This window comes from Haliotis rubra, unplaced genomic scaffold (genome assembly GCF_003918875.1).
Source record: "Haliotis rubra isolate DU_JTF1 unplaced genomic scaffold, ASM391887v1 Scf87, whole genome shotgun sequence".
In the NCBI taxonomy this organism is placed as follows: domain Eukaryota; kingdom Metazoa; phylum Mollusca; class Gastropoda; order Lepetellida; family Haliotidae; genus Haliotis; species Haliotis rubra.
The window spans coordinates 68,380-81,861 of record NW_025767601.1 but is presented as its reverse complement, the minus strand read 5'-3'; the positions used below and the strand labels follow the sequence as shown (position 1 = coordinate 81,861).

General features: G+C 36.4%; 1 protein-coding gene across 7 annotated transcripts in view; it reads left to right on the top strand.

The window, feature by feature from the left end:
• The window catches only part of LOC124263150 (palmitoyltransferase ZDHHC14-like), a 92,455-nt gene extending 81,534 nt beyond the window's left edge, over positions 1-10,921 (top strand). For 4 of the 7 annotated variants that reach the window (XM_046697715.1, XM_046697712.1, XM_046697713.1 and 1 more), the window contains 2 exons: positions 2,530-2,550; positions 6,635-10,921. In XM_046697715.1, the coding sequence (XP_046553671.1) occupies positions 2,530-2,550; positions 6,635-6,657 (44 nt within the window). In that variant the 3' untranslated portion in view covers positions 6,658-10,921. The remainder of the gene's footprint in view (positions 1-2,529; positions 2,551-6,634) is intronic. The other 3 variants (XM_046697714.1, XM_046697717.1, XM_046697718.1) reach the window with 1 other exon arrangement.
• The last annotated feature ends 2,561 nt before the right edge of the window (positions 10,922-13,482 follow it).

Here is a 13,482-nt window from a genome sequence, read left to right as displayed (position 1 = left end):
CCTGAACTCACTCTGATGGTGACTGTTGGCTTGACCGCACAATACCTGTGTGCTTGTGGGCATCTAAGATCTTCCGTGTTCTGGCCCTTCCTCCAACATGAAGCTGACAAGCTGTGTCCGAAATAGAGAATGAAACGCCATCATTCATTCTAGTGCGATCCCTTCAACACCATGTTTGTACAAAACAGGACCAAAGGTAGAACACATGCATGCAAGACTGATGTATTTCAACTGACTGACATCCTTGCAAGTAGAAATATCGTCATTTATCGTGATGAATTATGGTCCTTGATAGTGTGTTCCTGTTGCAGCTTGGGGTTTAGTTTCTGGATTGTTTTCATTATGTATTACTCAGGTGTTGTGTTGAAACATATGAACCTGTGTATACAGATTATGTATTTATACACCAGCATGTGACTGCATATCATATTTTGTAATGATTAATTTGATGCACATCTGTTTGTGAAGTGATTGTTATCAATGATTGTTTGTTTTCACGATTTCTGTACACTGTGTAATTTTGGTTAAATGGATGTCACACAACAAGTACAGTTAATGTGTTCTGTCATACTGACAGAGGTGGGAGTGTCACATGTGGCTCAGTTAACTACCACTTCCACCAATGCAGCCTGTGTCCCTAAGGCTCACCAGGAACATACTACGATCCAGGGTTGAATGCCAAGATTCTCCCTGATCATATTTATAGCCTCCACCCCTGTGTTTGTGAGTTTCACACAAGTGATAAACGTCTCAGACCTGCATCACCTAGAGCTTCAAACATCAGGCGGACTTGCTGAGAGATAACTGAAATTCTGTTGAATCGGCATTAATCCTGACCGGCTCACCGACTCACAGTCACAGCATGTTGATGTGTTTCACCTTCAGTTCCCTTTGAGTGAATTTTTTCATTGGTGTCTCAGCGTGTAGTATATTCTGCTTATTTGTTATCAAATGGATTTAAGGAACGGTTAATGGTAAAATATTGCTTGTTTGAAAGCATAAGAGGTCAATTCCTGACTTGTGCCTCAGATTTTGACCTGTAAATCTTAACTCTATACTTATTCGTTGAACAAGGTATTCAGGATCTTATTTGCTTATAGTTTTCAAATGAGATCCTGGATATGGGTAGAATTGTTGTTTCATCGTTTGGAAATAATTTGACTTGAAATTAGGTGTCCTGTATGAGCAGGATAGATCCATGGGTCCCAGCTTGTCAAAAGAGCCAACTGATGTAGATTGGTGGCCCCAGTGTGTGACCTGCCGGACCCTGTGGCAAGGATTGCTGCTCATTCTGACAATACCTGTAACTAGATCTCCTAAGATCTTTGTTTAGCAGTACCAAGACTGATATCTGATATTAATAAGATTCTGGTTCCAATAATTTAAACTGGAGCCGAAAACAATTGTGTTTAAGACTAATCCTGATACCAATATGTAGACATCTTACTGGTGATGTATTGTCGAGTTTGAGAAAAATCACTCTTGGCATTAGTCATTTCGTTTCCTATCCTGAAACATGCGGGTGTTTGTGAGCATGATCAGCTTTAACAGAAGTAGCGCTGACGTAATTTTCCACATTTGCAATCATGTACAGACCACACATGCTGTCCTAACTGCCTTTTGTTCTGAATACTGCTGACAAAAGCTCCATCATTCATCCATCAAAGCTTGAGTCCTGACAGCCACTTTGTTGCCGGGGTATTTCCTTGATGATTATATGTCTGGTTATATCTTGTGGCCTGTGACCTGTACATCATCCCTATACAGTCTGCTCTCAGGTAACAGTGGCAGGTGAGCTCAGGATCCTGGCCAGTGCTGGATAGCCATTGGGTGTTATTGGGATAAATAGTGGAAAAGATGACGTTTTGCTTCAGTTTCTGGCAAAATATATTGACAGTTTGTCCTTGGAAACATTTTATCACAGTCATATCTATTTCTTGAAGCAGTCGCAGAAAATTTACTTTCTGTAGGAAAAATTCTTAGGCTGTAGAATATTAAAAAGCCTGTTCCTGAATTGTCTAACAAGAGGGGAGCGTGTTGGTTTGGTGATCCAGGAAATTGGATGATGTAACATCGGGACGAGGGCTCATATCTTTGAGACAGACTTATGTTTGATGTCCATTTATTAGTAGATGCAACAAAAAGTCAGTTTTTAATTTACTTAAGATTGCTTCTCAACTATATACTTTGATTTGTCTCTTGTATATGCAACACATTGGGAAGTTTTTATGTATGCATATGAAAAGGAACATGAAAGCGTTTTAATGTTTCAATATTTTTTCTTAAATTATACAAAAAATTTAATCATAATGCTGCATTAAATTATGAGTCTGTAAAGAAACACTTCTGTGTTAATGTGGTGTCGGTAAATAATTGTGATTATTGCTTGGCATTTCCTGTTGACATGCAACTCTTGATCAATATTCAAGCAGTATCCCGTCCACTGAATCCTGCAGAGAAGACTGTATAGATCATCTATTCATTTCGTTCCAAAATGTAATCACAACTATGAATTGTTATTTCTTAAAGCTTGGCAAGGTATGACTGACGGTGAGTTGACTTCTCTCCCCTTAGCGGCCGATCAGGGCCCCATCCCGGGGCAAGTCCCCTAGGGAGGCATGTCTTCCTAGGGGCTAGGATAACAAGTGTTGACCCCCCGGTGAGTGTCCACTTCCGGGTCACTTCAGTGCTTGTTGTCACCTGTACGTCTGTGCCGGCTTCTGTACTGCAACAACTCCCATAGACTTGCCCAGGTTCTTGTTCAAGGGAGATGATACTAGGTCAAGGGAGATAATTCTAGTTCCATGGATTCAAGGGAGATAATTTCCATTTAAAACAAAATACATGTACATGTAATAGGAAAATTTAGATGTAGGGATTGATAGGCATGCATGATAGGCTGTGTAAACAATAGCCATTCTGTTGAATAATGGTTAAGACATTTTTGGGTGTTTTCATAATGTGGCAGGTCAGTGTTTATCTCACTTAAACTTAGAGTTTATGTGGGCATATGGCATGGCACTTTGTCTGTCCTCTGTAAACATTTACAGTTTGGGCATCTTTCTATGATGTTGTGAAACTTCAAAAGAGTCTGCTTCTGTATTGTGAAAGAAATCCAACCTAATTTGATAATTTGCAGACATATTTAAGTTGTCATGATTGTCCATTACTCAGCCTTTTCAGTATGTAAGTGAAATTTGATATGCAGTATATAGGTGGGAGGTCTTAATTTGTTGTGAAAATATTTATCAAACTCTAATTGCATCCAAAGTAAAATATGATTTCCCCACAATCTACACACCCAGGGAATGGTTGATGTAAAGTTGATCAAAGTGCATCATCAAACGTGCAGGTGACCTACTGGGACTCTTTGTACATGAGCTTATTTTAGTGTCAAGTTCTGAATATATAAGCAGAAATATCAAAGTTGCCACCATTTTATGTCTAGGAGAATGTAAACTGTCACTTTACATAAGGTGCCTGGGGTATTGCTGTAAGATACCATGTTCCTTAAACTGAAATTTTAGTTAAAGACGCTTCTGCTGTTGTTAGCAAAGCAGGAGTTAGTAATTCTTTTATAATGATTACAGTGAGGAATAATTATTTGTCATTACGTCAAAGTAGAGATGTCTGGTCAATTGACTCCAGCAGTACCCATGGTATGTTTACAGGTGTGCTAATTGAGGCACAGAATGGATAAAGGGCCTGCAGCAAGTCTATATTGAAACTTTTTCTGTTCAGTGGAAGCTTTTCCTTTTCAACACTCTCACAGCAGGGGATTTGTACACAGACTGAAATTAATCAATATCTCATGTGTAAATGGTAACCAGCTGAAAGGATCTTCCTTCATATTTTACTCCTACCAGATTTTCTTTACCATTTGACAAGACTTTGCTGATATTTATTTCAAGTGAGACTTCTAACAAAATTTAAGTCTTTTTGGTGGACTTTTATTTTCTTGGCGAAACATTTAAGTGGATGCTGAGGATATTAATCTGCACTGTTGCCTAGAGCGATGAGTTTTAAGGGTTGTAAGAAAGATGTAGTCAAAGAGAAAGCTTCAATGGTTTGAAGAACTCCAAAGAGAAGTTGAACTGTTATTAAATCACAAGATGATTTTTGTGAACTACTGAAGGTTTAAATTTATCATCATAATTTTGGAAAAGTAATTTTCTCTCCTTGGATGAAGTGCAAAGTTTTACTGCAGTAGTTTGTTTTTCTGTCCGTAAACAGTACAGCAAACATTTATTGTCTTAAAAGAGTCTTCTCAGCTTGTTATCAGTTTATGTCAATTTACATCAGAGCTGAAGTAAACGTAATTTCTATTCCAGCTACATACAATGCACATCATGACTATTTAACACCTCTGTTAACAATCTGTCAGCTAATACAGCATGGTCATGTCTTATATTTGGAAATGTCTCTTTATTCATTATTATATGCACTTTTTAGTGTGTTATGTTGATTCTCATAAGTTACCATTTCTTTCTGCTTTTGTGAACTGCGTGAAGTGACAGTTACTTCCAACATGTTGTGTGTGGTTTATCTGAGTTATCTCCCTTTGACTGCCTGCATGAGGCTCCCACGAACCACATATGTGTTGTAACGAGACAATACTTTCTGTGTACATTGGCAACAATCAACAGGTAAGGTTAAGATTTCATGAGGTATTATTATGTGAACCAATTTTACGATGCATTTTGTCATATGACTTGTGTCATGATTGTATAGAGCTGATGTATAAGACATGTATTTGGATGGTTTTAATGCAGCCTTCCACAACAAGGAGAACAGGTGCCATTGATACCATATCACTGTGTCTAAGTCACTGTTACATTGTATTCCTTGTGCCAGGATCCAATAATTGTGATTAAATTCCTGGGTCATCCTGACCCTTGGGTTGTCCTCTACCCTGTTTGTGGCATACTAAAAGTGTTGACCATTCACGTTCTACATCACTTGAGTCTCTTCTCCAAGTTATTGGTCACATGAATGTACACTGCTCAGAGCAGCATTAAACCATCTCCCTCACTCTCTTAGTTCAAGACCAGCTGGCAATATGCAGTGTTCACGAGTAGCGTCTGACCCTCTGACAAATCCAGCAGATTCGCCAACGGTCCGATAGAAGTCTACAACCCGCTGATCCCAGTGTCTGACTGTATATTTCACAATGACTTTGACTGAAGTTGTTATATGTGACATGTGACACTTGTTTGCTGTTTATGCATCTTATGTTTGATAATAACTTCAATGCCAATTATAAGAAATGTTAAATCTGAAATGTTTGTTTAATTTTATTCTACAGACAGACATCTGAAACTTACAGGACCCAGTGTCCTGTTACTTTGAGACACCATTCGTGAACACTGATATGGCATGTCATTCATCCACAGATGTATTTGTTTTTGTTGTGTCAGGACATGATTAAGATGTAACCCTGGTACTAACTTTGTCATGTGTAAATGCTCTCTTCCAGGGGCCTGCCAAGAATTTAGTCTGACAATGTTTTCAGGAGAAACACTTGGTGAACAGTCTGTTGTCACTATTAAGATCTTGTGGTCTCAAACATGAATATAAATGTATGAGTAAATACCATTTAGTTACAATAATTATATATTCTGGATCAGTGTTATATTTTTTTAAAACACTTTGATATCAAAAGTCTGATCTAACCAGATTAACCTGTTCCTATTACTGTCAAATGATACACCCCATTCATTAAGTACTACTTTTCACTCACTGAATTCAATATCATGTTCATGTATGCATCAGAAACTGCTTGATTCTGATATTTCAAGTCAGATTCAGTCTGTTATTTCACTGATAATACATTGTACTTAAATTCAGATTCAAACATAATTCATGTGATCTGCCTTGTCTTGAGGCTAACCTACTATACTACCCATCAAAAGTTTAGACTCGCTTAAATCAATCACTATATGTTATGAATGTACATATGGTTACAACGAAGATGAATTTCTCCACTAACTTGGGGGAAACATCTGCAAACCTTATGCAGATTAATTGCACGAGGATCATGCATCAAATTGCTGAAAAGCATGTGCAAATATTGTGCATGTGAACAGCTGCGTTTTGGTGTAAAGTTTTGATTAAAAAATCGCCATTTTTCACCGAGTTTCATCATTTATTGAACACATGACAATTAACTTTTCAACGTCATGAATTTGTTTTACAATACATCAGCTCATGTATAAACAATACATTCAAACTGTATGGATTAGTTTTTAAAATTTAGTTCAGAACAGTTGACTGAAGTAAGTGGCTACATTTACACTAGTGAGTCTAAACTTTTGATGGGTAGTATAGTTAAAGAAAGTAACAAAAATATGATCCGGTAACTGAGAGTATTTTTTCTAAATTGAAAAAAACCCTGACAATTTGACAGCTGGGGGGGGGGGAAAAACATCTAACAAAAACGTTATTTATTACTGATAACAGAGTTTGCTTTAGATATCATTCAGAACTAAGCTGAAACTTCAGAAATCATAACAGATGAAAAATGTCTAAAATGTTCTTGTATTACGTGTAAGGTACCAATGTGTCATTATATTGTGTATCATTTCATCAATAGATAACATTCTCTTGTTAATTTTGTAAGGTTTTGTGATTTCAGGAAAATATGGGGTGGCTCCGTGAGTACAGTGAACGTGCAGCCCTCGTACACGTACACGACGGATGACATCAAGGTGGTCAGCTCCAACGCCCACGACAACAAGCACGTCATGTCCAGGGGTTGCAGCACCGACTTTTGATGTCCATGACGTATTTAATGTGTTTCATTAATATTTGTGTCTATCACAAGAGATGTATGTCACCATCTTGTCGTTTATGAGTGTCAACCATAAATTCTGACATTCATTTCATTGTTCAAAAATCTGTTTCTGGAAAATATCTGTATGTAATTATTTTTTTCTGTATATTGACAGCTGACCAGGAAAGTAATAATAGTAGTTCAAGTTTAGTCGATGTCAGTTTTGGATGATCTTTGTAGTCAGTGGCAATCTTGATAGATTATTTTAGGGTTGTGTTAATACGTGTATGTATTATTGTGTATATTATGTTTTACGATTGTATATGTCTTGTTTTGAAATCTCAGATATTTTATATCTAGTCAGGAACAGGGATGATGTGGCTGTCCTGTGTAACTGTAAACAAAATAAAATCACCAGATAAATATTTTACAACTTTATCTTGAATTTAAATTCTGTTTTAATACTTAGAACCAGAAACAGATTTTTATCATCCATAGCAAATTTCATAACATCAACATGTAATTAATATCAGGTGCATTTGGTATTATAAGTTATTCTTCGTGTATATTGAGAGTACCTAACTTGATGCATGTTTATCCATATTAATGTTACATGCTTTCTAAATGTCATGTCAGAAATCTTAAAGGCCATGCACATTTCAGTTTTCAGAATGGTTTAAATCATCACCAAAGAGTGTCGTGTTTCCATATCTATATATCAATGTTTTATGTAAATAATGTGTAAATCTGGAACAATCTGTCAACGTCTTGTCTTGGGTGGAGAATTACAAAGCATTGATTTTATTTTGAACATAGATTTTCCTGATTCTAGTGATATGTGTTACTAAAATCAGTGTTTGGTTGTAGAAAGGTCTGAAATTTACCTTTGTAGATTAGCACAGACAACAATCAAATATATAACTATTCTTGGTGGATATTTGTCTGATATATATTAGTGTCATCAGAGGGTAGATATATTGAACATGATTGGTGGGTCTTTGAAACACTGTACATATCACAGTTGCATTTCAGTAGGAATTAGTGGTACATATAATTCCTGCTTGCATATATTTTGCTTATAAATTGCACTGAAATCCTGCTGAATCACTTATCATTCTTTTAAACAATATACCACTTATTAACCAGAGTCAGTCTCAGTGTATTCCATCTTTGTATCTCAGAGTATCATTTTAGAAATATCCATGACTTGATTTTTTTAAGAAAAGTGAAAATGCAAATACTTTCATTAACATTGTGTTTTGTTGCATTAATCAACAACTACCCCTGGACATGTGAAGGAGCGGGATGAGCTCCAAACACTGTCAATGCTGGCTGCAGCAGTGTCCGGAGTTTATCTCCAGGACAAGCGACATGTCTGATGTAACATCGTAACCATGTTGACAGTTTGTTTTATTGTATATTCACATCCTAAAGTACCCATATATTCAAAACAATAGTCTCATCATCCCCGTATGATGGTGCAGGGTAATGACTTTGAGGATGAGGTCAAGAACTTTTCTCTTGTGGTCTTTACAGCATCTTGTTTTATTTTTATCAGTCTGTCAAGATTTTCGGAGAACAGAAGTTAGGTCTTATCTTACCTAAACTGTCCTGCCATGCTTGCTAATTAACTTCAATATATTTTCCTCCTACTGAGAGACGATACCTTCAGTACCAGCAATATTTTGTAATGATTTTTTTTTTTTTTTTTTCATTGAATTTAAGATAGCAGGTTACTGAAAATGGTGGACATTTGTAAGTTGAGGATGAAACATCAGATGTTGATTTATGGATTCCACAAAAATTATCTTGTGCAACTGTGACGTACCACCTGAGGCTAGATTTGTAACAGTAAGAGAAAAATGTTGTTTTATGTTTTTTATGAATTATATATTCTAATAATTTTTTAATTTTTTCTGAAACTTTTTTCAAACAATTGAAAGAAATCTTAACAATGGCTTCATTATTATTTTTTGCTATATAAGAAGTGATGAATACTAAGAAATTATTTACAACTTGTCATGATATGTCGGATAGACAAGAAAAAGTTTTTTGTGCAAGTTTGATTGAGTAAGACACAAAAGTGAATGTCTGGGAGGTACTGTATATTGTTAGAAATACAGTTAATGATTTGAAAGCACAGTAATTGTAGCACTATTAGTTGACTTGACATTAATACCTATTCAAATCCATTGTTCTTCATACACTTTTGATTTATGAATTAGTATTTCAATTCAGTTTGTTCTGAATCACTTCTGTTCACATTGCAATGCCTCGAAAAGTTTGCTTCTTATCTTGAAAATAACATTTACCAGAGTATGTCCTCATGGTTCACTGACCTGCATTAAAAAAAAATTAAAAATTAAAACATTCCATTTTCTATTTAACCATTTGTTGATATGTATGTCATGAACAACAACACAGCTAGTTGTACCAATCATCTAGTTAGAGTATGGTGCTTGGACAGCAGGTGTCACAATATTACTACCTAGTACTTGTGGCATACAAATGTTCTGAGCAAACTATGGACAAATTTACAGATAGTATCTGATATTGAAATGTTCCTGTTGATATCATGTAAAGCCACTCATGTTGCTGCCTGGCATTAGACTTGACAATTATCAAAGAATTGGGTTTTTCCAAATGGCAGTTGTGGTCACTTCAGTGTGTAAAACCTTTATGTTCTTGAGACCGAGTGATCTCCAGCATATATGTTGTGTATACAATGCGAATATCGCTGTGATGTGTACACTGTACTCTGTAACAACTCTACCGTTGAGCTGTAAGTATTGCTAGATGTTCATCAAGTTGATAACTCTCCTAAGCCTTACATATATGGACTTGACAAATGTAGAGACAGCACACGAAGGTATGGGAGCTTATGTTGCAGATATGTTTGAAAGGATAATAACATTAGCCCAGACAGATGTTTAATGCTTTTACAGAAGGAAACAGTTTGGCCAGACAATTTTTTCTAGTTTGCATCAGTGTTTTAAGCATATACTTTTTTTAAGGTGTTCAGTGACCAAGAAAATAGTATAATGTTATGATCTCAGATTAACGTACCGTATATTGAAAGAAAATATGTTTGAAAGGCCTATATATTTTCCTTTGTCTAAATCAAACCTGTATTTGTTTAGATCCACAATGTTTGTATATTACATATTTTACTTTAGAGAAATCTTGGTACATTCATCTGGTGTGTGTTAGCCTCATCTACTGTTTGGATGATGGAATATCATTGCCAGGACTGAATTGAAATTGAATTCGATAATGATACAGGGAGTCACAGCGTTTTCAGAAAGCTGCCTTTACCTGATATATTTACTCTCCATTAAGGCTTCTTTAAGTATGATTTATAAAGTTATGTGTTAACACATGAGCTGGAAATAACATGGAAATAAGAATACCTCTGAATTACAGGTTTAGAGGGGGGCTTCTGATATTATTTTCTGTATCAGCTTTGTTGGTATAGGCTGTCCCTTATTTTAAAGGGAGATAACTTGCATATATAATTGTAAGCTAATGATAAGTCTCGGATGTCTAGCTGATAGCCTTCAAGCTGAAGCTCCTAACATCTCCAACAATCATCTCCTTCACTTGAGTGTGGTGCATGCTGTACATGAGCAACTATATTATGTGCCACATCCTAGACTTGGTCCTATAATAAATACATATTGTGACACATATTCTCTATGTTGCTCAGGTGTAACTATGATCAGCTGTAGAAAATACTGTTACCTTTGTATAACTGCCCTGCTTCTAGTGGTGTTGTCAAATTCATCTGGTTCTGTTGCAAGTAAGACATTTCAAATTATGTGTGTGGATGTCATATGATATTTTGCATTCGTTAGTGCTTAATTTCCAGCAGTTCATGTCTTTGTGAAGTTGTGGGCAGAATACCTTTCCAAACTGGTTGTCAAACAAGGGAAGATTCAAAACTGGAAAACATCTGAAGTAGCTTGGATCTTTTAGAGCGTGTTTAACTGCCTTTCTTACTTAATCATTTCATTATTGGAATGACTGGATGGAAGAATGTTTTCCCTCCTTTTCAGCAGAACTCGAAAGATTTCATGCAAATTGTCAAAACTAGGGAAACATCAAATAGGCTTCACTTTTCATTCAGAATTAGATTATGATATCCTTCTTCATAAATACAGACTAAATAGATTTCAAAGCAACAACAATGAACTTAAGTATTTAAAGAAAAGAGATTATATCTAGTTTGAGTCAGTTCTGTTTACAGTGTGATTGAAAAGCTTGGTCTTTTCAGTTATGAAATTGCATGTGTCTAGAAATTTCTCAAACAATATTTCTGACTGAGGTAAATTTAATCTTGGATTTCATGGCAAACTGGCATAATTGAAAATGTATTCAAGCTCAAACCATCAAAATATGTTAGTGCATGAGATACATTTTATCGTACAATGTTCAGTTGATAAGAAATATGACAGATTTTCAAGAGAATTGCTTGGTTGTAATTTTGTGATATTGATGGCTTTATAACATAATATTATCATGATCTAACTGATCTCAAATTCGTAACTAATGATTATTATATGTATCAGCAATTTTAACAAGTGACGATGGAGTTATAAAGATACCTACTTGTCAGGTGAGTAGTCACAAAGGAGTTTATTATCCAGTGTTATCTAACCTGTTGATTTGTTACAATAATTATCTTTAATCTTCAGATATATGGGGATATGTATGTGGTAGTTGCTGCAGTCAGGTATTTAGGTGGTATGTTCTACAGATAATAATAGTTCCTGAAATATAACCAAAAAAATTTAATATGAAGATGGTTTGTAGAAACAAATGAACAATGTTTTGAGTAAGTGAACATATCAGCCAAATACCATGTTTGTCTGTGCTGCTGCTGCTGCTGTTGTAGTGGTTCCCCTGTACATGCTCCAGCTCGTCTGTTTGTGCAAGTGTGGATGAAACACATACCTGTATTTTCTACAGCTTTTGTGAATAAAAATTTGATTTTGATTTTGAATCTCTGCAATTTTTCTTATTCATATCTTGGCAGAAATTTGTGTTGTTCATACCCGAGTTCGGAGTGCATTCATTATCTCTTTAATTGGCAAAAGTCCAATACAGTTTGTTAGAGGCAAAATATTTTTTCAGCCAGTGCCTAAAGAAAACATTTTGTTTTCGGAAAAGATGGGCCAGTGTTTCCTAATCCGGGCGGTGGGGTAGCCTATTTTGTGTTCTCGCCAAAACCTGGGTTTGAATCCCCACATGGGCACAATGTGTGAAGCCCATTTCTGGTGTCCCCCGTCGTGATGTTGCTGGAATATTGCTAAAAGCGGCATAAAACCAAACTCAGTCAGTCAGTCAGTTTCTGCCATCCCAACCCAAAGGCAAGTGTTGAAAAGTCCTGCAAAATTACAAACAGAAGACAGGCAAAATATACACCTGCAATCCGGGATGTTTTTTCAAAGTTGTATGTTTCGCCTAACGAGTGGTGTGCGTGCAAAGCTGCATGTTGTTTTTGTAAGATCATATCTTGACTACAAGAAAACAAAAAAAAATGGACAGTTTCCTTCAATGTTTCAATAACAGATATGGCACAATACACAAATCATCTGTTTTGGCTGAACATGATCCTCTTACAAGTATCGTGCTAGAGCGAGAATCAAACATGATTTATTTGTAACCTGGGAACATTATACAATCAATATCTAGTGTACCCTCTATGTGCTTGGATATCTGCCTGTACCCTATGACGCATACCCCACTGTCAGTTGTATCCGTTGCAGAGAAAACAGTCACCATTCTTGGTGCAAAATTAACTCCAACTCATGCAGAACTGTGTGGCCCAGCATTGCCATCCATTAATACAGGCCTTGAAGCAAGACGATGGAGCACAACTGTATCCAGCACTTCCTGGATATACTGATCACATGTCAAATTCCCACCTATTGTCACCAAGTCAAATTTCACACATCCCCACACCATGATAGAACCTCCACCAAAGGCTGCAAATTCTGTATTTCGCTGCCTCCAAACTCTCAAGCATCGGTAAGGTACATGAACAAAGAATCAGCTGTCATGAGACCAATGTCCTCAGTTAAGCATTGCCAAGGTAAAAACCAAGCCAAACATGCTCATTGGTGATGATCGCTCAGTAGAGGATGTTTTTATCACCTTTCTAGAGTTGTACCTGACTGTCCCTAGGCGATTCTGGACTGTTCTCATAGAGACCTGGCGAAATGGTAACCAGTGGTGCTTTAGAACAGTGCTTGTGGCAAATACTTGTCATTGAGTGAGCCTCAATATTGCCCTGTCTTCTTGATCTGATGTCATGCTTGGTCGTCCAGAACGTGGGTAATGTGTGTGTGTTTCATTCAAGTTTTGGTTTGGTTAATGATGGCTGATTGTATAATGAATGTCTGTCATGGTATCATGACACAAAATCAGATAACAGGTGACCCCAATTTCAGCTTGCACTTAAAATTTAGGAGAGACCTAAATTGAATCTAAATCCCCACAGGTACCAATATATGTTGTTCGGAACTTAGCATCCATTCCAATCAAGGAGTCTGCTTATCATAGTGTACCAATATTGTTTTATAAAAACAATCTTGTTTGGCTCTTTCATGAAAGTCAAGACAGTAGGTGGGAGTAAAAAGTGTTGCAGGGGATTGGAATGAGGAAAAGTCGTCTGCAAGCTAGGCAGATTGTCGTGGCAATGTTTGATG